The sequence below is a fragment of the Chiloscyllium punctatum genome, chromosome 12 (assembly GCF_047496795.1).
Source record: "Chiloscyllium punctatum isolate Juve2018m chromosome 12, sChiPun1.3, whole genome shotgun sequence".
Taxonomy (NCBI): domain Eukaryota; kingdom Metazoa; phylum Chordata; class Chondrichthyes; order Orectolobiformes; family Hemiscylliidae; genus Chiloscyllium; species Chiloscyllium punctatum.
In genome coordinates this window covers 25,716,326-25,738,630 of record NC_092750.1, presented here as the reverse complement: position 1 = coordinate 25,738,630, position 22,305 = coordinate 25,716,326, and the positions used below count along the sequence as shown (strand labels likewise).

Genomic DNA, 22,305 nt, shown 5'->3' with positions numbered 1-22,305 from the left:
GCTGTTTTTCAGGATGTCCAAGAATGTAGGGAGGCTGTGGAGAAGGTAGCACTGACAGGGAATACTTGTGGACACAGAGATGGGTTCAAGTGTGTATACTTCAACGCAAGGAGTATCAGAAATAAGGTGGGTGAACGTAAGGTGTGGATCGGTACTTGGGTCTACGATGTTGTGGCCATCATGGGAACATGGATAGAAGAGGGATAGGAATGGTTGTTGGAGGTTCCTGGTTTCAGATGTTTCAGTAAGATTAGGGAGGGTGGTAAAAAAAGAGGGGGGGGTGGCGTTGCTGATTAGAAATGGTATAACGGCTGCAGAAAGGCAGTTCGAGGGGGATCTGCCTTTGGAGGTAGTATGGGTTGAAGTCAGCAGAGATGTGGAGAAACAGATTGGGAAACAGATTTTGGAAAGGTGCAGAAGCCACATGGTAGTAGTCATGGACGATTTCAACTTCCCAAATATTGATTGGAAGCTCTTTAGATCAAGTAGATTGGACAGGGTGGTGTTTGTGCAGTGTGTCCAGGAAGCTTTTCTAACTCAGTATGTAGATTGTCTGACCAGAGGGGAGGCCATATTGGATTTGGTACTTGGTAACGAATCGGGACAAGTGATGGGCTTGTTAGTGGGTGAGCATTTTGGTGATGGTGACCACAATTCTGTGACTTTCACCTTGGTTATGGAGAGAGATAGGTGCATGCAACAGGGTAGGTTTTACAATTGGGGAAGGGTAAATACGATGCTGCAAGACAGGATCTGAGGAGCATAAATTGGGAGCATAGGCTGTCAGGGAAGGACATCATTGAAAAAGTTCCACATTTCAAGAAACAGATACGACGTGTCCTTGATATGTATGTACCTGTCAGGCAAGAGAGAGCTGGTCATGTGAGGAAACCTTGGTTGATGAGGGAAGTTGAATGTCTTGTAAGGAGGAAGAAGGAGGCTTACATAAGGTTGAGGAAACAAGGTTCAGACAGAGCGTTGGAGGGATACAGGATAGCCAGGAGGGAGCTGAAGAAAGGGATTAGGAGAGTTGAGAGGGCATGAAAAATCTTTGGCAGGTAGGATCAAGGATAACCCCAAGGCCTTTTATGCGTATGTGAGAAACATGAGAATGATGAGAACGAGGGTAGGCCCGATCAAGGACAGTAGTGGGAGACTGTGTATTGAGTCGGAAGAGATAGGAGAGGTCTTGAATGAGTACTTCAGTATTTACAAATGAGAGGGACCGTATTGTTGAAGAGGAGAGTATGAAATGGACTGGTAAGCTAGAGGAGATACTGGTTAGGAAGGAAGATATGTTGGGCATTTTGAAAAACTTGAGGATAGAGAAGTCTCCCGGGCCTGACGGGGATATATCCTAGGATTATGTGGGAAGCAAGAGAGGAAATCGCAGAACCGTTGGCAATGATCCTTTTGTCTTCACTGTCAGGGGTGGTGCCAGGGGACTGGAGAGTGGCGAATGTTGTGCCCCTGTTCAAAAAAGGGAATAGGGATATCCCCGGGAATTACAGGCCAGTTAGTCTTACTTTGGTGGTAGGCAAAGTAATGGAAAGGGTACTGAGGGATAGGATTTATGAGTATCTGGAAAGACACTGCTTGATTAGGGACAGCCAGCACGGATTTGTGAGGGGTAGGCCTTGCCTTACAAGTCTTATTGAATTCTTTGAGGAGGTGACCAAGCATGTGGATGAGGGTAGAGCAGTGGATGTAGTGTACATGGATTTTAGTAAGGCATTTGATAAGGTTCCCCATGGTAGGCTTATGCGGAAAGTCCAGAGGCATGGGATAGTGGGAAGTTTGGCCAGTTGGATAGAGAACTGGCTAACCGGTCGAAGTCAGAGAGTAGTGGTAGATGGTAAATATTCAGCCTGGAGCCCAGTTACAAGTGGAGTTCTGCAGGGATCAGTTCTGGGTCCTCTGCTGTTTGTAATTTTTATTAATGACTTGGAAGAGGGAGTCGAAGGGTGGGTCAGTAAATTTGCAGACGATACGAAGATTGGTGGAGTTGTGGACAGTGAAGAGGGCTGTTGTTGGCTGCAAACGGACTTCGATATGATGCTGAGCTGGGCTGAGGAGTGACAGATGGAGTTCAACCCTGTCAAGTGTGAGGTTGTCCATTTTGGAAGGACAAATAAGAATGCGGAATACAGGATCAACGGTAGGGTTCTTAGTAAGGTGGAGGAGCAGAGAGATCTTGGGGTCTATGTTCATAGATCTTTGAAAGTTGCCACTCAGGTGGATAGAGCTTGTAAGAAGGCCTATGGTGTATTCGCGTTCATTTGCAGAGGGATTGAATTCAAGAGTCGTGAGGTGATGTTGCAGCTGTATAGGACCTTGGTAAGGCCACATTTGGAGTACTGTGTGCAGTTCTGGTTGCCTCATTTTAGGAAAGATGTGGAAGCTTTGGAGATGGTGCAGAGGAGATTTACCAGGATGTTGCCTGGAATGGAGAATAGGTCGTACGAGGATAGGTTGAGAGTGCTAGGCCTTTTCTCATTGGAATGGAGAAGGATGAGGGGTGACTTGATCCAGGTTTATAAGATGATCAGAGGAATAGATAGAGTAGACAGTCAGAGACTTTTTCCCCGGGTACAACAGAGTGTTACAAGGGGACATAAATTTAAGGTGAAGGGTGGAAGGTATAGGGGTGATGTCAGGAGTAGGTTCTTTACCCAGAGAGTTGTGGGGGCATGGAATGCGCTGCCTGTGGGAGTGGCAGAGTCAGAATCATTGGTGACCTTTAAGCAGCAATTGGATAGGTACATGGATAGGTGCTTAAGCTAGGACAAATGTTCGGCACAACATTGTGGGCCGAAGGGCCTGTATTGTGCTGTATTGTTCTATGTTCTACGTTCCAATGATGTTGTGGTAGATGAATGTATTCAACTATAAACCTTTTGACCTACTTATTTTCTATGTCAAGTTCCTGACTTGCCAGTTTTCTGTTTATTTCTTCCTGCTCGGAAATACACTTTTCTGTTTTGCCATTATTATGCACTGAACAATGTAACCTACATAAAATGAGAAAATAATGTGCAGTCTTCCATGCAACATTGGAAGTCCCCTATATTCAGTCTATCTTACGAACTTCAATTGGATGGGCATCTTGTATAATTGTGAAAATGAACTTTCTGCCAGTGGGGCTTGAGATTAAATATTATGTGTTATCATAATATCATTTTCTTTTTGTCACTGCAAGATTTGATATGAAAGGAACTTTAGTCGCTATGAGTTTACAACTTACTCAAAGTTTGGTTACAACATTAGGACTGCACAATGGAATAGCATTTCATTTTGGCAAAACAGTGTGTTTCCTCTGTAGCTGGCACTCTGACCTCATTAGCATCCTCTATTTCCTTCACCCCTCAGTGGTGACCATGCCTTCAGGTGAGCAAGTCCTTAGCCCTGGAAGTATCAGCATAAATCTGTTTCTCAAACACTTTGTTCATCTGTTTTGTTCTGAATGCTACATTGATTCAGATGCAGTGTATTTAGTTGTATCACTTTTACCCTGTTTGTAAAATCAATTCTTATCTGAAGCTTGACAGATTCATACTCTTCATACCTTTCTGTTACAGTTTATTTCTCATGTTAAATCCTTTCCCTTTGGTCTTGACTCTACACTTTGATTCCTCACATCTCCCCAAATTTAATCCGTTGCCTCCTCTCTATTTTCCAAGTTATGCAGTTTGCAAGAACAGTGGCCTTACTATGGTTCAGGCAGAGGCTGAACTGGTGCCTGTGCCCCACGAACTAGAACCCATTTCTCTCACACCAGTCATTGAACTACGCATTCCTCTCACTAAACTAATTTTCCTATTCCAATTTGCATATGGCTCAGGTAAAAAGCAGCCATTATGACATTTTGAGATTCTGCTTAATTTGGCCCCTAGCTCCTTGTACTGACTCTGCCGAACCTCTTTTATTCAACCAATGTCATCATTACCTACATGAACCACAACAACTGGTCCGTCCTCAACCCACTACAGGTTCCTCGGCCGATGACCCAAGCCCTGGCTCTGGGCAGGCCACGCAGCCTTCAGGACTCATGTTCTTTGCTGCAGGGAACAGTGTCAAACCTCCTCACTATACGGTCCCCTACGACCACTAATTCCTCCTTACTCTTTCCTTTTTGAGTGACTCCCTTTGCTATAATGCAGTGGTCTGTTATGTCATCCCCACCTTGCAGTCCTCTCACTCAGACAATCTGAAAGAATGTTCAGCTTATTGGACAATTTTAAAGGCTGAGGCTCCTACCTTCTGAATCTGCTTATCTGCCTCATTTGTTATACTCCCCCATGCATGAACACTGACCAAATCAAATCCAACTCTGAGATGTGGTTGCCTCCTGGAATAAAGAATCCAGGGTCCCTTTCAACCTCCTTGAGGGAGTTGGGCTTGGGAATCCCTCTTTCAAAGGTATTTACTGCCTCATTGAGAGACCTGGAATTGGGAGTTCAGTTCCATGCTGAGAGTGTCTTTCCCCTAATTTTCCTTCTGTACCTCTCCCATGAACCATCCTGCCTTCCTTCACCTGTGGCCTAGGGGTTTTGGTAACCACTACCAACAGTAGTCACCTCTCCTAGATGAGTCAGGACACTATTTTAAAATACAACAGACGCTGTCTGACCTCACTGGATACGTTCTGCAAGGAATGATGAAATTGATGTTTAAACAAATTGCAAAGGAACTGACTTGTGTTAAGAAAGTTGAAATGGACAATATGGAACAGACCTCTCATCTGTAGAAATGGCCAGACACACAGAAAGTCTACTGAAAATCATTATGCAGAGTAGAGGCTGAACCCCCTGTCTGTTTCAATGACATCTGTACAGTTTATAGAATGAGAGATCAAAGCTCCCATGTTCATGTAGATTGCCTTAACTGTGTGTCAATAGCCAATTGTCACAAGATCTGGGAAGAGCTTGCATTATAAGCTTATCTGTTAGCAACAGTAAGATGGCCTCTATGATGAAATGGATCGCAGTTTCCTTTTAACAGTTTTTGACCTCATCTCTGTCGCAAGTTGGAATACATCCCAGAAAAGGGCAGCTTTCAATTTAAGAGATTGTCTCCTTAATAACCCCAATTTAAAGAGCTGCAATCCCATGACCACCAAAGGAACATGTAATTCTTATACAAATGGATTTTAACTTTTTTTTTCAACTCCACTTCCTCCATTCTCCAACCTGTTCTGTGTTGCATGCTAGTGTGTCACAAGATTCAGTATGGGTTTCACCTTTTGATAATGTTTGTACTTTTTAACAGAGTGAGGGTTTTAATTTTTTACTTGCTCACTTGAATACTGAATTTGAAAAAGTACATGTTGTTTTAAACATCAACCTCCTGTTATATCAAATTCAAGTGAAAAAGAAGAATTTATTCTCCCTACTGGACTTTGGTTGTCACACCGTTGTTTATGCACCACAACATTTGTTTCAATGCTTCAGCAGTTTCCTCATTTTGAAGCTTCTGTCCATATAGCTGTGTGAGGCAGTAGCAGACAATTATCACTCTGGATACCTTGGCTTTTACATACTACCACCCAAGATCTGTCCAGACACTTGAACTGCATCTCCAACATCTGATGGTATGTTTTGTTGGTCCTGTGACTTGTACCGTTTCTAGCTGTCTGTGCTAGAGATCCTTGCAGGATTCATCAACCACATCTTCAGGGAGCAATAACACAAGTCTGCAGGGAGCTATCCTGAAACTCAGCTCGACATTGAATACCTAGGAGCTTTAATTGGGATAGAATTTACACATCATGGTAGCTTTGAGAACTTTGCACCACACATATCACAACCTTTGAGGTAAAAACAATGACAGCAGATGCTGGAAACCAGATTCTGGATTAGAGTGGTGCCGGAAAAGCACAGCAGTTCAGGCAGCATCCGAGGAGGAGGAAAATTGACATTTTGGGCAAAAGCCCTTCATCAGGAATACAGGCAGAGTGCCTGAAGGGTGGAGAGATAAGTGAGAGGAGGGTGGGGGTGGGGAGAAAGTAGCATAGAGAACAAAAAGTGAATGGGGGGTGGGAATGAAGGTGATAGGTCAGGGAGGAGGGTGGAGTGGATAGGTGAAAAGAAGATAGGCAGGTAGGACAAGTCATGGGGACAGTGCTGAGCTGGAAATTTGGAACTGGGGTGAGGTGGGGGAAGGGGAAATGAGGAAACTGGTGAAGTTCACATTGATGCCCTGGGGTTGAAGTGTTCTGAGGCGGAAGATGAGGCGTTCTTCCTCCAGGCGTCAGGTGGTGAGGGAGCGGCGGTGAAGGAGGCCCAAGACCTCCATGTCCTTGGCTGAGTGGGAGGGGGAGTTAAAATGTTGGGCCACAGGGCGGTGGGGTTGATTGGTGCGGGTGTCCCAGAGATCTTCTCTAAAGCCCTGTGCTAGGAGGCGCCCAGTCTCCCCAATGTAGAGGAGACCGCATCAGGAGCAACGGAAACAATAAATGATATTGGTGGATGTGCAGGTAAAACTTTGATGGATGTGGAAGGCTCCTTTGGGGCCTTGGATGGAGGTGAGGGAGGAGGTGTGGGTGCAGGTTTTGCAATTCTTGCGATGGCAGGGGAAGGTGCCTGGATGGGAGGATGGATTGTTGGGGGGCGTGAACCTGACCAGGTAGTCATGGAGGGAACCGTCTTTGCGGAAGGCGGAAAGGGGTGGGGAGGGAAATATATCCCTGGTGGTGGGGTCCGTTTGGAGGTGGCGGAAATGTCATTGGAAGATTTGGTTTATGCAAAGACTGGTAGGGTGGAAGGTGAGCACCTTGGGGGTGGGGGGGGGGGGGGGTGCTGTCCTTGTTATGGTTGGAGGGGTGGGGTCTGAGGGCAGAGGTGCAGGATGTGGACGAGATGCATTGGAGGGCGTCTTTAACCACATGGGAAGGGAAGTCCAGAATATCATAATCTTTTGCCCATTACAGAAATCTGATTATTGGTGGAGTGGAATCTCTCTCAATTAATAACTCTAGGCTGATCTGGAACTACGTCTGTGCCTCACAATGATGACTCCTTGGACTTGTGGGAATCCAGTCAGAGTGGCAAAGCCGAGCCCATAGGAGTTCTGATTCAGCTGAGAATTTTTGGGAGCTATATTTTAATTTTGATCATCATTAAAGTAGTTACATGATTTGAGGGAAGGGCTGGACTGGCAACCCAACATTCCAGGGTAAAAAATCTTTAGGTGAGACAGAAGAGGGTATAAAAAGGGTAGTGGTGTAGCAGTAATGATTAAGGAGTAAATTACTGCAATAAGGAGAGATGAAACCTTGGAAGGATCCTCAAACAAAACCTCGTGGGTAGAAGGGAGCAACTGCTTGATTGGGAGTGTATTATTGGCCCCCAAAGAGTCAGTGGGAAATGGAGGAGCAAATATATAGACAGTTCACAGAAGTGTGTAAGTGTAATAATTGGCTAATTACACTAAGGAATTTCAATTTTCACAACTTAAATTGTGATAGTTGTAGCGTTAAGGATTTAGAGGGAACAGATTTCTTGAAATGTATCCAGGAGAGTGTTTTGTATCAATAGAAGGCCCAACGAGGGCCAGCGCAGTGCTGGATCTGGTCCTGGGGAAAGAAGCTGGACAAATGTTCAATGTGGCAGTGGGGGAGCATTTTGCAGATTGTTACCACAAAAACTGCATGGTTCAAATTTGTGTCTCAAGGAAAAAGATATCTGCAAAATATGACTTTGGATTGAAGGAAGGCTGATTTATATTAAAGCAGCATGTGCCAACAGTTGACTAGGAATAGCTCCTTGCGGGTAAGTCTACAGCAGAGCAATGGGGGGGGCGTTCAGAAAGGAGCTGGGGAGAGGACAGGTCTAACATGTACCCTTCAGAGGCAAGTGTAGGAGCAATAAGTTCAGAGAACCCTAGACATCAATGACGATTCAGGACTGGCTGAAGAAGAGGAAGGCTCTTAGCAAGTCCAAAGAGAGCAATTCCGCTGCAGCCCTAGAGGAGTATAGAGAGTGCAGGAAGGTACTTAAGAAAGCAATTAGAAAGGGGGCATGAAGAAAGTACTTGCAAACTGGATTGGGGAGAACCCTAAGATATTTATAAGTACATGATTTATAAATACTGGAGGACAGCTAATGTAGTTTCACTTTCTATGAGGGGTGGTAGAGATAACCAGGAATTTATAGACCAGTGAGTCTCAAGTCAGTGGTAGGGAAACTATTGGAGCTATTCTGAAGGAATGAATTAATATCCACTTGGAAAGGCTTGGGTTGATTAGGGATAGTCAACACCGTTTTGTCAGAGGGGAGTCATGTCTAACAAAGGATTTTTTGAAAATGTGATCAAGTGGGTGAATGAGGGAAGTTCAGTTGATGTAGTTTATGCAAATTTTAACAAAGGTTCTGCATGGGAGACTGTCAAAAAGGTTAAAGAACATGGAATTGAGGGAAACGTGTGAGATGGATCAGAAACTGGCTTCATAATAGGCCACAAAGGGTAGTGGTAGAAGGCTATTTGAGTGACTGGAGGCCATTGACCAGCTGTGTACCTCAATGAACAGTACTGGAACCCTAATTGTTTATGATAATAAATTTATATTGTTGAAAATTTAGGAGCAATATCAAGCAAATTTGCAGTTGACACTAAGATTGATAGCATGGTTAATAGCAAAGAAATGGTTGTAGGTTACAAGAAAACATAAATGGGTTGGTCAGATGGGTAGACCAGTGGCAGTTGATATTTAACTTTGATAAGTGCAAGGTAATGCACTTTGGAAGAAGAAACAAGAAGAGGGAATATTTACTGAATGGCAGGACACTGGATAGCTTAGAGGAACAGAGGGATCTTGGGGTAATTCCTCACAGATTTCTGAAGTCAGCAGAACTTGAGTAGGAGAAACTGACCAGATACTGGAAAGTCCGAGTCAAAAAGTGTGGTGCTGGAAAACCACAGCATGTCAGGCAGCATCTGAGGAGCAGGAGAGTCAACATTTCAGGCATAAGCCCTTCATCAAAGCATGTGAGTAGGCATATGGGACACATGCTTTCGACAGTCGTGGCATAGAGTATAAGAGCATGGAGGTAATTAGATTAGATTAGATTCCCTACAGTGTGGAAACAGGCCCTTCGGACCAACAAGTCCACACTGACCCTCCGAAGAGCAACCTGTGGCGGCATGGTGGCACAGTGGTTAGCGCTGCTGCCTCATAGCACGAGGGTCCCAGGTTCAATTCCAGCCTTGGGCAACTGTCTGTGTGAAGTTTGCACATTCTCCTCGTGTCTGCGTGGGTTTCCTCTGGGTGCTCTGGTTTCTTCCCACAATCCAAAGATGTGCAGGTCAGATGAATTGGCCATGCTAAATTGCCCCTAGCGTTAGGTGCATTAGTCAGAGGGAAAATGGGTCTGGGCAGGTTACTCTTCGGAGGGTCGAAGGGCCTGTTTCCATGCTATGGGGAATATAATTAAAACCCACCCAGACCCATTCCACTACATTCACCCATGACTAATGCACCTAACACTACGGGCAATTTACCATGGCCAGTTCACCAAACATGCACATCTTTGGACCGTGGGAGGAAACCAGAGCACCCAGAGGAAGCCCATGCATGTTGGAGTTGGACAGAGTGTTGGTCAGACCACAACTGAAGTACTGTGTGCAGTACTGGCTTAATAATAGGATGTCTGCTGCAGCTCTGGTCACGTTACTGAAGGAAGGATGTGATCATACTAGATGGGGTACGGAGGAGGTTCACCACAATGTTTTCTGGGATGGTGAAACTGAGATCTAAGGAGAAACTAGATAGGCCTGGATTGTTTTCTTTAGAGCAATGATGACTGTGGGAAGATGTGATTGAGGTGAATAAAATTGAGAGAGATATGGACAGGGTGAATAGAGAGCAGCTGCTCCCCTTGGTTGAGGGGTCAATCATGAGAGGGCATAGTTTTAGGGTAGGGGGCCAGAGATTTATAGGGGATTTGGAGGAAAGACGTTTTCACTCAGTGGGTGGTGGGATTCTGGAATACACTACCTGGGGAGGTGGTGGAACCTGGAAACCTTACAACTTTTAAAAGATATTTGGATGGATACTTCAAATATCATAACATTCAAGTATATGGGATTAACAAAAAAAATGGGATTTGCCCATTTTAAGTGGTAGTTCGGTCGGTGCAGACTCAATGGGCCAAAGGGTTTTTTCTGTGTTGTATGAATCTAGGAGTCTATATGTTTAAAATTAAATTATCTAATAGCGTAAAAAATAATTCCTGGAACTCCAAAATCTTCCAACTGTCCATTTTAAAAAGAAAGCTTGGTTTGGTGTATTATCAGATTATTATGGATTTCAGTGAGACATTTGATAAGGTTCCCCACGTAAGCCATCGCACAAAATACAGAGGCATGGGATTGAGGGTGATTTAGCAGTTTGGATCAGAAGTTGGTTAGTTAAAAGAAGACAGAGGGTGGTGGTTGATAGGAAATGTTCATCCTGGAGTTAAGCTACAATGGTGTACAGCAAGGATCTATTTTGAGGCCACTGCTGTGACCTGGATGAGGGCATAGAAGGATGGATTAGTACGTTTGTGATGACAGTAAGGTTGATGGAGTTGTGGATAGTGCTGAAGGATGTTGCAGGTTTCAGAGGGACATAGATAAATGGAGTTAAATGCAGAAAAGTGTGAGGTGGTTCCCTTTGGAAGAAGCAACAGGAATAAAGAGTGCTGGGCTAATGGTGAGATTTGTGGTCACGTAGATGAGCAAAGAGATCTCTGTACCCGTGTACATACATCCCTAAAAGTTGCCACTGAGATTGATAAGGTTATTAAGAAGGCATACGATGTGTTAGCTTTTATTGGAAGAGGGATTGAGTTTCGGATCCACAAGGTCATTCTGCAGCTGTACAAAACTGTCTGTTGCGGCTGTACTTGGAGTATTATGTATAGTCCTGCTCACCACATCATAGGAAGGATATGGAAGCTTTGGAAAGGGTGCAGAGGAGATTTACTAGCATGTTGCCTGGTAGGGGGGGGGAAGGTCTTGTGAGGAAAGGCTGAGGGACTTGATGCTGTTTTCATTAGAAGAAGGTTGAGAGGTGACTAATTGAGACATATAAGATAATCAGAGGATTAAGTAGGGTAGACAGTGAGAGCCTTGCTCCTCAGGTGGTGATGGTTAGCACGAGGAGACATAGCTTTAAATTGAGGGGTGATAAATATAGGACAGATGTCAGAGGTCGTTTTGTTGGGGGTAACTTTGGAGTTCGTTTTCAGGTGTTTTGTCACGAAACTAGTTAACATCATTAGTGAGCCTCCGGTGAAGCACTGGAATTTCTTTACTCGGAGAGTAGTAGGGGCATGGAATGCAACAGTACTGCCTGCAACAGTAATAGATTCGCCAACTTTAAGGGCATTTAAATGGTCATTGGATAAACATATGGATGAAATTGAAATAGTGTAGCTTCAGATTGGTTCCACAGGTTGGCGCAACATCGAGGGCCAAAGGGCCTGTACTGCACTGTTAGGTTCTATTACAGAACCAGAATTCCATGTTATTGCACCTCTGTTACCTTGATAAGATGCAATTGTAGGTTAGAAAAGGGACAATAATGTCATCTTCCAGAATCTCTCATCTATACTTCCCCTCTACTTGTGGGAGCAGTTATCAATTAAAAATACTCAACAAAATTAATGGCATCCTCAATCAGGCCCATGGAAGTACTTGCCATTTTAAAACACAATCGATCCATAATATCCTGGGTGGTAGGTGAAGGAATTGGGGAAATTCCAGGATTGGAAAAGGAAGAGAAGGGAGCCTGTCTTAACATGTAAGAAAGATGTTTTCTACTTCACCCCACCCCCACCGTGCCATTTATGAGTGAATAAAATTTTATGATTTTAATGTGACATATTGGAAACCTTCTTAATTGTATTTGCCATTTTATATTTCGATTCTTTAATTATGGTTATTGAATCTGAGTTCTGATTCTGCAGCTTGCAAAATACAGGAAGTGGGTCAGTTCAAAATTACTTTCAGAATTTCATTAGCCACAAAATTGCCTGACTAAACACCCTGCAATTGAATTTGGGTGGAGATGTCATGGAGTGTAATAAAGACTTGTCCTGGAATGAACTATACTGCCAGATGCACAATTTCATCCTTTAATAACTTGCTGTTAGATTGTTCTCCCATCTTCTAGGTGTTGACTCCACTTCACAATAGCACTTCGGGGGAAAGCCTAACTCTTCGCAGGTTCAATCATCTCTTATCCCCAAGTTCATCTGACATTTTGGAGCACATTCAATACAAATACCTAACTAAACAAACCTAGCATTACTATTGTATTATTAAACTTGATGTTAATCTATCTTTTAATCCATCATTTGTAATAGGAGCTGAGATTAATATGGTGACATTATTGCAGATTTCAACATTTTCAGTAATTCCTGTGGAGTGGATCTTTTGACCAAATGTGATTAATCTGGCTCTGATCTCATTAGACATGAAGGCTTATATTAAAGAACACTCTGGTATAGCATTTGTATTTGAAATCCTGGATAGTTTCGTTCTTTTTTTCTCTCTATTTGCACTTCTCTGCTGTATTCCAACGCTAGTGGGTTGGCCATATAAGAAGCCCCTAACCCCTGTCCATTGTAATGAATGTTCTCAATATATATTGTTGCTATTTGAGAACTTGGGTTGTAAAGTGAAGGAAAAATAGATTTTAGTTTTCAGTTTTGTGGAAGTCTGACTTGTTTTTCTTACAGATGAAAAAGTAATTTTGAACAGTGAGTTAATTAATAAGTGAGCTGAGTTATAGAGTCTTAGAGATATACAGCACGGAATCAGACTAGTTAGTCCAACTTGTCCATGCCGATCAGGTATCCTAAATAAATCTAGTCCCATTTACCAGTGTTTGGTTCCTTTTAAACCCTCCCTATTCATGTACCTATCTAGATGCCTTTTAAATGTTGTAATTGTATCAGCCTCCACCACTTCCCCAGGCAGCTCATTCCATAACCTCATCATCCTCTGTGTGAAAAAATTGCCCCTTGGGTTCCTTTTTAGTAATAGAGGTGACTTTTCACTGAGTGTTCAGCTCTGTAACACTATTGCTGGAATAAAAAGGTCGAATCTGTTTTTTCAGATGTTTATAGTGAAATTTTACCTGCTGAGCTTGTATAATGTAATATAGTTTCTGTTCTACCTTTTGTGTAATAAACTTTTGTGTCCTTTTGTTAAAAGTACATCAAGAGCCTCTTGGTGAATATGTTCCATGGCTGACTTTCATGGTAAACAAAAAATTTATTCGGCTTGCGGCTTACCAAGTTAGGTTTCACTCTGGAATTAGTCTGGTCCAATATTACCATCAGCTGGGATCATAACACCTTCAACAGTGAATGAAAATTGATGGATAATCCCGAATCCATGAGTTTTGATCTTACATCTATGGTCTACCAATACACAAAAATGCTCAATAAGAAATATTTTATTTATTCAAAGGCAGGTCTCACCAGCAGATCAGGCCTTCCACCATGTGTAAGGCAAGGAGACAGTCCTGAAATCCACCCCATCTGTACCTGATTTTTCTATGCCTCTATCAATCAAGGAAAGTGTTTCATATGCCACCTTTACAACCTTCTCTACATGCACTGCTACATTTAGGGACCTGGGCACGCCAAGATTTCTCACTTCATCTACCTCTCTCAGAATGCTTGATTGATCCATAGTAAATACTGAGGACGTTTTGACAGGATAGATATGAAAAAGGATGTTTCCTATCCTGGGAGAATCTAGAACTAGAAGTAAAAAAGAAACAGAAATTGCTAGAAAAACTCAGCATCCATGGACAGAAATCAGAGTTAACATTTCTCAGAACTGTGATGGGATGGTGGGTGAAGACAAGAGAGACCTTAATAGTGTTGCGGGAGGGAAGAGAGGGGGTGAGGGCCGAAATGCAGGAGGTGCGTCGGACTCATCTGAGGACATTGAGGAAGAAGTTGGACATTTTGGAGCCTCTCTTGTCAAAGATAGAATGAGGAGTCAATGTTCAAAAGCTGGGATATCACCCATTTAAAATAGAGATAAGGAGAAAATGTTACTTTGAGGGTCATGTGTCATTGGAACTCTCTTCCATAAGAAGAGGGGGAACAACCCTTTTCAAAGCTTTTAAGGCAAAGGTAATGGATGCTTTATAAGCAATGGAGTGAAAGACATCCAGGCTAGGAAGCAATGTGAAGTAATCAGGTCAGTCATGCTTCTGTTGAGGCCTATTCTGTCTGTCAATGCATGTGTTCAACATAAGACTAAATTTGGAAAGGCCTGTAATAGGGATGGGGTTTGAAATTCCTATTGTTGCACCAAAAGCTTAAGAGTTCCCAAAGTGTAACTATCTTTGAGAATGTTGGACCCAAACAAATGTAAACATGTTTGCATCTGCTGAATACTAAACTTCTGGAACATTCTTGGTGGGGCGGGGGGGGGGGAATGGTGGTAGTATGTGTAGCCGCGAAAAGGATGGGAAACAAAAGCAAACTTGAAATGGCAAAATCCATCCGAATAAAGAATTTCATATATTAATAATGAATCTCTCAAAAAGCCACCAGCACTTAAGCATTTATTTGAAACAGTAAGATAAAATAAGATCATGGCTTTGCCACCGGGCAGGTTAAATCTTGCAAAAATTCTACAAGCTGTCTGGAAAAATCATGACAAATTGTAAATGATGAAAATCATGCAGAACAAGCATGGCTACGTCTGCACATGTGCTTATCCTGTCGTTGAGCAGCTATGATTTTGTATGCTTGATCAGATGCATTGAAATTTGTTCCCATAAAGATTTGTTTCTCACCTTGTTCGAGAGGCGTTGGGCTTAATTTTATCAGAAATTGGGTATCTTAGGCAGGTTTCATGGAGGGTTTCTTGGTGGTTTCCTCATATTTCGGATCTAAACTCTCCTCATTTCGCTACATACCACATCCCCAGATTGCTCTGCTCATCTGATGGAGCTTGATCTCCCTTTTGATTTGGCTGGAGTCACTCTCCACTGTCTGAACATCCTGACGCCATTTTTAAAAGGCCCTTGTGCACCCAGTCACCCACTGTCATTCCCGAGCTGCCCTGCACAATTAGTGAGATCTGCCCTGGACATGGCGGTTACAGGAAAACCGGAAGCCTGCTTTGGGAACAGAGCTGTGGAGGTTGTCAGGGCCCATTGCCTTCGCATTAGCCACTTCCTTCAGTTGTTGATATTAAGCAAAGTAAATTGAATTGGCTGAAGATGGGCACCTGTGATGCTGGGAAAAGGCTGAGATGGATTGCCAGTTCAGCATTTCTGGCTGAAGATGTTTGCAAAAGTTAATTGGATTCGGCTGACACCATCTCTTTTAAGGATTTTAGGGAGAAAAGGAATGGTTAGGATAACGATAGAAGGTTCTTGGAAAAGCTCTGGCAGCATCTGCAGACTGAGAAACGGTGTTAACGTTTCAAGTTCAATGTGAGCTGTCTTTGAAAATGAGTTGAAGATGTACTGGTAGTTTGCAATAACTTAAGTAGATGTGAGCCCAATTAATACAAACTATTCCAGCTCTGCTACTGAGCCAATTGACAAGGGATCTTTCTGTGTTCTATATAATAAACCTCTTCAGACATGTTATGACACAGCTCTAAAGCAAGTGCAGTTTGAACCTGGGCCTCCTTATTCGGAGATATGGATACTACTACCGCACCACAAGATGCCTTTTCAATCTGCTGTTTTAGTCTGGGCTGGAGTGGCGCTGTTACAATAGACTATGATATCAAGGGGCTAGGGAGGCAGAACTATCGGTAGGTTGGGGAGGTGATGGGCTAATTATATTGTTGCTGAACTGTTAATCCAGATCCAGGTAATATCCTGGGGGCCAGATTCAAATTCTGCTACAGAAGATAGCGGAATTAAAAATCAATAAAAATCTGGAAATAAAAGTCTGATGATAACCATGAATCCATTATTGATTGTCAGAAAAACCTGTTTGGTTCACTAATGTCTTTTTTAAAGGAAGGAAACTTTCATCCTTACCTGGTCTGGCGCTTATGTGACTCCAGACCTCCCACAACATTTGGTTAACTTTGGACAATTTAGGGATGGGCAATAAGTGCTGACCAAGCTAGAGATGCCCACCTGCTGTGGATGAATTTTAAAAAAGGGTTTCTTCCACTGACTTGTACTACAAATGTGTAACATGGGAGAATAAAATTGGCTTATTCTGTGATTTCCCCATTATGTTCTGGTCATTGTTGGGATGCTGATTTGCATGAAATAAGGTGTCTACTTTATGTAGAGGCTTTCAGGACCTGATGACTTCTCAAGGTGTTTTACAGTCAAAGAAATGTAGTTACTGCAGGGGACAATTCATGTACAGCAAAGTCCCACACATAGTAATGAAGCTTCTCATACTCGTAGCACTGAATGCCTGTAAGAATCATGACCTTTAGGAGGTAAGGAATAGAACACAATCAAAACTAGGATTAGTGTTAGAGAGGCGTCAACTGCTCAAACTTCCAACTCAGTCAGTTATTGAGTTAGGGCAAATTCTGAATTTAACCAGGTTAGCATTAGTTCACAGTTCGTACATTACCCTTAGTGCTGAAACTTTGCGTAACTGAATAACTGTGCATTAAAACATGTGTCCCTGTATTCTGTTTAGAGAGAGCAAGTTCAGAGTTGAGCAAAGTACTTGGCATTACGAATGAGAATAAATTAAGTCACCAGATCTAACAGCTTAGACTTCTACTGTGTGAAACTGAACTGGTTGTGAGGATAATCATGATTTGAAGTCTTTTGAATTGTTGAAATTGAAACAAACTTTAACTTCTAGTTTAATTGCAGATTGATAGGTTTCTACTTAATTATCTTATAAAACGGAAATTTCACTAACCTGTAACATTTGATAGCTACACTTTTTCCCACTTTCAGAAATCTCCATTTTGATCTAGATTTTTGTCTATTTGTCATCCCCCAGTTTCGGCAGGCACTTGTGATGACGATGATTCGCCATTCTGTCGCCACCAAAACCAGTAAGTATTTCCATTTAATTTTAATAATTGTAAGGCAGAATTTGATTTTTTTTCATTCTGGATGTTTGCTTTAGAAAGCGTTATCCAAATTAACCAGCATTTAATCGCTGAGCTTGTGGTTTTGGTTTGCTGGTGACTGTTGAATGTGTTATTAGTCGACAATGGTTAAGTAGCATGGCTTCAGTTTCCTGGTTTACTTAACAGCTCAGACTACAGCTTACGTTTACAGATAACTAGATATGCAACCTGATTCTGACATTCTTCTGCTGGATTACACATGGCATCTGGACACATGTTTATACTGGTACTTGGCTGGTCAGTGCAATATCCTCTCCTAAAACATACAGTTTCAAAGCAATAATAGTGTCAAACCTGTGGTCTGAGTGGCAACAGGAGTGAGTAGAGTCAGAGAGTGGGAGGAGTAGTGCGACAATGGAGTGAGGTTGAGAAGTGAAATTCCCAACAAAATTTAGGAAACTGTCACTTGTCACTTGTTCTCCATTACAATCTTGTAAGAAAATTGCTGGAATCTGGATGTCACTTTGAGAATCCAATTTCATAATAAATTTGCCTTAAGGGAGGAATTCAAGCCCAAGGTGATGCAAGACCATGAGAACGTTAAAAAAAAGAAATAGCAGTAGGCAGTTCAGTGCCTTGAGCCTGCTCTGCTAATCAGTAGGATTGTGGCTGATCTGATATTCCTCACTTCCACTTTCTTGCCCTTTTCCCCATAATCCTGGTCTTTCCTACTGATGAAGAATCTCTCTATCTCAGCCTTAAATATACACAAGGAGCCTGCCCGACAAGTCTGTATCACAAGGAGTTTGAAGGTTCTCCACCCTTTTGAGGGAAAGAATTCCTTCTCCTCTCAATTTTAAATGGGCGCATCTTTGTTTTAAGACTATACCCCCTGGTGCTAGACTCTGCCGTGAGAGGAAAAGTAGCTTCTCAGCCTTTGCCCTCTCATGACCCTTAAGATATGCAGTCATTTGTAACTGGAAATCAGTTGAACAAGTCAACCATTCAATGAGATCATAAGTAGCTCAAGTTGGCAAATTTCCTGATTCAGCTGAACCACCTTGATTCAAAGAGGCCTGTTAGATCCAATTTATCTCTGTGGAGGTGGGTGCAACACAGAACTAGGTCCTTCAACCTCAGAACTGGAACAGAGGCAACCTGGGGATGGGTAAACATTGAGGAGGACTGGTTAGAAGGTCACATCCAATCATCTTATGTTTGGAGACTGAAGTGGTTAGTTAGAGATGATCAAGGAGAAATGTGTGCGCAGTTATGAAGGTAAAGAATGCCCCATGCTTCCTGAATACCATAACCAACACACAATCGCGCATTATGTTCTACCCCAACAATATCATAACAATGTGTGGAGTTTTATTGATAGTTTTGTACAGTGGAACTGAAATGAGGCTATTCAAAATCGCTTACATTTTCAGGCCATTGCAACAGAGATCATTCTAGTAATCAAATCCAGATTCTAGAGGCCAAATGCCCAATGCAGTGAATGTCTTTTTTGCAATGCCTTGCTATAATTGTTACATCAACAGGATATGATTGGCTTTTTGGTGATGTGAAATCTGCAATGATGGTTGATGCCAGTATTAGCCATTAAACCTACTGGTCGAAGATGAAAGGAATGATGAGTTTTTTGGCTTCACTTCCTGGGAAAAATTACTGCTTGCCCTCTCAAAGTTACTCTGAGCTTCCAAGCTGGTGCAGTGTTGACAGTCTAGTAAACATCATTTATGTTTTTAGCAGTGAATTTTGAATGCTGTCAAGCAATTGATTTAATAGGATGTTTGGATAAGTCATTTTTTTTCTTGAGGTGTGGCTTTGGTTTAACTGGTGCTTTAGAATCTGTTTTACAAAATGGTGCATCTGTGTGTTCTTACAAAACAAATGTCACAAAGGTGGTCCTTTTTTCCTAAAAAGCTGTTCCTTTTCTCAAAAATGTGGGAAATCATGTCTCATGAATTTGATTGAGTTTTTGGAAGAAGTAATAAAGGGGATTGATGAGGGCAGAGCGGTGGATGTGATCTATAAGGTGTTTGACAAGGTTCCCCATGAGAGAATGTTTAGCAAGGTTAGATCTCATGGAATGCAGAGAGAACTGGCCACTTGGATACAGAACTGGCTCAAAGGTAGAAGACAGAGGGTGGTGTCGAGGGTGGATTTTCAGACTGGAGGCTTGTGACCAGTGGAGTGCTACAAAGATCGGTGCTGGGTCCACTACCTTTCATCATTATGGAAATGATTTAGATATGAACATAGGAAGTATAGTTAGTAAGTAAGTTTGCAGATGACACCAAATTTGGAGGTGCAGTGGACAGTAAAGAACGTTACCTCAGATTCCAACAGGATCTTGATCAGATGGGCCAGTGGGCTGAGGAGTGGCAGATGGAGTTTGATTTAGATAAATGCGAGATGCTGCATTTTGGGAAAGCAAATCTTAGCAGGACGAATACACTTAATGGTGAGGTCCTAGAGAGTGTTGTTCAACAAAGAGACCTTGGAGTGCAGGTTCAGCTCCTTGAAAGTGGAGTCCCAGGTAGACAGGATAGTGAAGAAGACATTTAGTATGCTTTTCTTTATTGTTCAGAGAATTTAAGTATATGAGTTGGGAGGGCATGTTGCAGCTGTACAGGACATTGTTTAGGCCATTTTTGGAATATTGCATGCAATTCTGGTCTCTTTTCTATCGGAAGGATGTTGTGAAACTTGAAAGGGTTCAGAAAAGACTTACAAGGATGTTGCCAAGTTTGGAGGATTTGAGCAATCGGGAGACACTGAATAAGATGGGGTTGTTTTCCCTGGAACGTCGAAGGCTGAGGGGTAGCTTTATATAGATTTATAAAATCATGAGGAGCATGGATAGGATGAATAGACAGTCTTTTCCCTGGAGTGGGGGAGTCCAGAACTAGAGGGCATAGGCTTAGGGTAAGATGGAAAAGATATAAAAGGGACCTAAGGGGCAGCCTTTTCACGCAGAGGGTAGTGCGTGCATGGAATGAGCTGCCAGAGGATGTGGTGGAGGCTGGTACGAATGCAACATTTAAAAGATAGGAAAGGAAAGGTTTAAAGGGATATGGGCCAATATGCACTGAATTAATTAGTATGAATGCACAAGCCATAATGATGGCTGTTATACAAATTAATTATCCAGTGATTTCCCTATCCTGACCAGATTATGAAGGTAAATGTCATCTTGATTATGATAATTTCTTAACTCGCTTGTAGAAGGTGGGTATAGGTTAGATTTACAATAGTTACTGACTACAATGAACAAGGGGCTGAAATGGCATCAGCAAGCCTGTTAATTTAAAATGACAATTCAAACAGTGGGAAAACCTTCATACTTCCTCAATGTTTTAGGAGAGGAATGCCGGGCCTTTCCTGTACATAGGAAAGGTTGAAAGGGATATGGGCCAAGTGCTGGCAAATGGAACTAGATTAAGTTGAGAAAGCTGGATCAGCATGGACTAGTTCTGAAGGGTCTGTTTCCATGTTGTACATCTCTATGACTATGATACTGTGTCCTTTTTCTTCAGAAGGGTCATAGAGTCATAGAAACGTACAGCGTTGAAACAGACCCTTCAGTCCAACCCGTCCATGCTGACCAGATATCCCAACCCAATCCAGTTCCACCTGCCAGCACCCGGCCCATATCCCTCCAAACCCTTCCTATTCATATACCCATCCAAATGCCTCTTAAGTTTTGAAATTGTATCAGCATCCTCCACTTGCACTGGCAGCTCATTCCATAACTATACCACCCTCTGTTTGAAAATGTTGCCTCTTAGGTCTCTTTTATATCTTTCCCCTCTTACCCTAAACCTATGCCCTCTAGTTCTGGACTCCTCGACCCCAGGGAAAAGACATTGTCTATTTACCCTATCCATGCCCCTCATAACCTCCATAAGGTCACCCCTCAGCCTCCGACGCTCCAGGGAAAACAGCCCCAGCCTGTTCAGCATCTCCCGATAGCTCAAATCCTCCAACCCTGGCAACATCCTTGTAAATCCTTCTCTGAACCCTTTCAAGTTTCACAACGTCTCTCCAATAGGAAGGAGACCAGAATTGCACGCAGTATTCCAACAATGGCCTAACCAATATCTTGTACAGCCTCAACACGACCTCCCAACCCCTGTACTCAATACTCTGACCAATAAAAGAAAGCATACCAAATGTCTTTTTCACTATCCTGTCTACCTGTGACTCCACTTTCAAGGAGCTATGAACCTGCACTCCAAGGTCTCTTTGTTCAGCAACAATCCCTCAGACCTTGCCTTTAAGTGTATAAGTCCTGTTAAGATTTGCTTTCCCAAAATGCAGCACCTCACATTTATCTGAATTAAACTCCATCTGCCACTTGTCAGCCCATTGGCCCATCTGGTCAAGATCCTGTTGTAATCTGAGGTATCCCTCTTCGCTGTCCACTACACTTCCAATTTTGGTGTCTTCTGCAAACATACTAACTGTACCTCTTATCTGTCAACAGTTCCTGGCTCTGAGGTGGCCAGTTTGGTACAGAGATGAAAAAGCATTTTGAGAGGCCTTTTATTTATATGTAAACAGATGAGACTTTAGGCCAAAGTGATCATGTTTTAGAAGTGACCTGTATAATGAAAGGGAAGCAGTCAGCTCTCTAGCTGAGCAGTTCAGTCCAGGCCTACTTAAGAGTTCAGCTGTGTGGAAACAGGCTACTAGAGTCTCTCCTCTTCTGTTCTTCTAACGTCAACCTGTAAGCACTTGTTTCATTATTACTGTGTTTCAGGGGTTTGCTTATTGGGTATATTCAGAACAGCCTAATTAAGCCTAGATTAGATAGACTGAGTTCTGTAGGGGTTCTTTATTCTGTTCTTTGTGTTTCATTGTGTAATTTTGTGAATAAATTTTTGTCTGTTTTAAAACCTGGTAGTCAACCTAGCTAACTTACCTCAGGTCATTTTCACTGTGCATTTACCAAGACAAATTGCAAAGTTATGGTCTGGGCTGCCTGCTTAAGAATGTTTTGAGTGGTCTGACCTAGTCCATACCAAAACCTAAAAATGGCAACAAATAGCAGGTTTCATAATATTTTCAAATACTTTCAAAATGAAATATGAATGTGTTTTTTTCACAAGAATGACTCATAAAGATGCTCTAACTGTTCTCCTTTGCTTTGCAATTGAATGAATTGAGTCTGGTAGCTTTGATCCTCCCCATTGTTACAAACAGATTAGGGAAAAAGACCTCAATATTGTGGACAATAGCCACCAAACAGTACCGAAAGCTTTG

General features: G+C 42.5%; 1 protein-coding gene across 1 annotated transcript in view; it reads left to right on the top strand.

Annotated features, from left to right (window-relative positions):
• The window catches only part of shisa10.1 (shisa family member 10, tandem duplicate 1), a 77,193-nt gene that overhangs the window by 1,843 nt on the left and 53,045 nt on the right, over positions 1-22,305 (top strand). Inside the window, exon 2 of the mRNA XM_072582162.1 lies at positions 16,959-17,013. Coding sequence (XP_072438263.1) covers positions 16,959-17,013 — 55 coding nt within the window. The remainder of the gene's footprint in view (positions 1-16,958; positions 17,014-22,305) is intronic.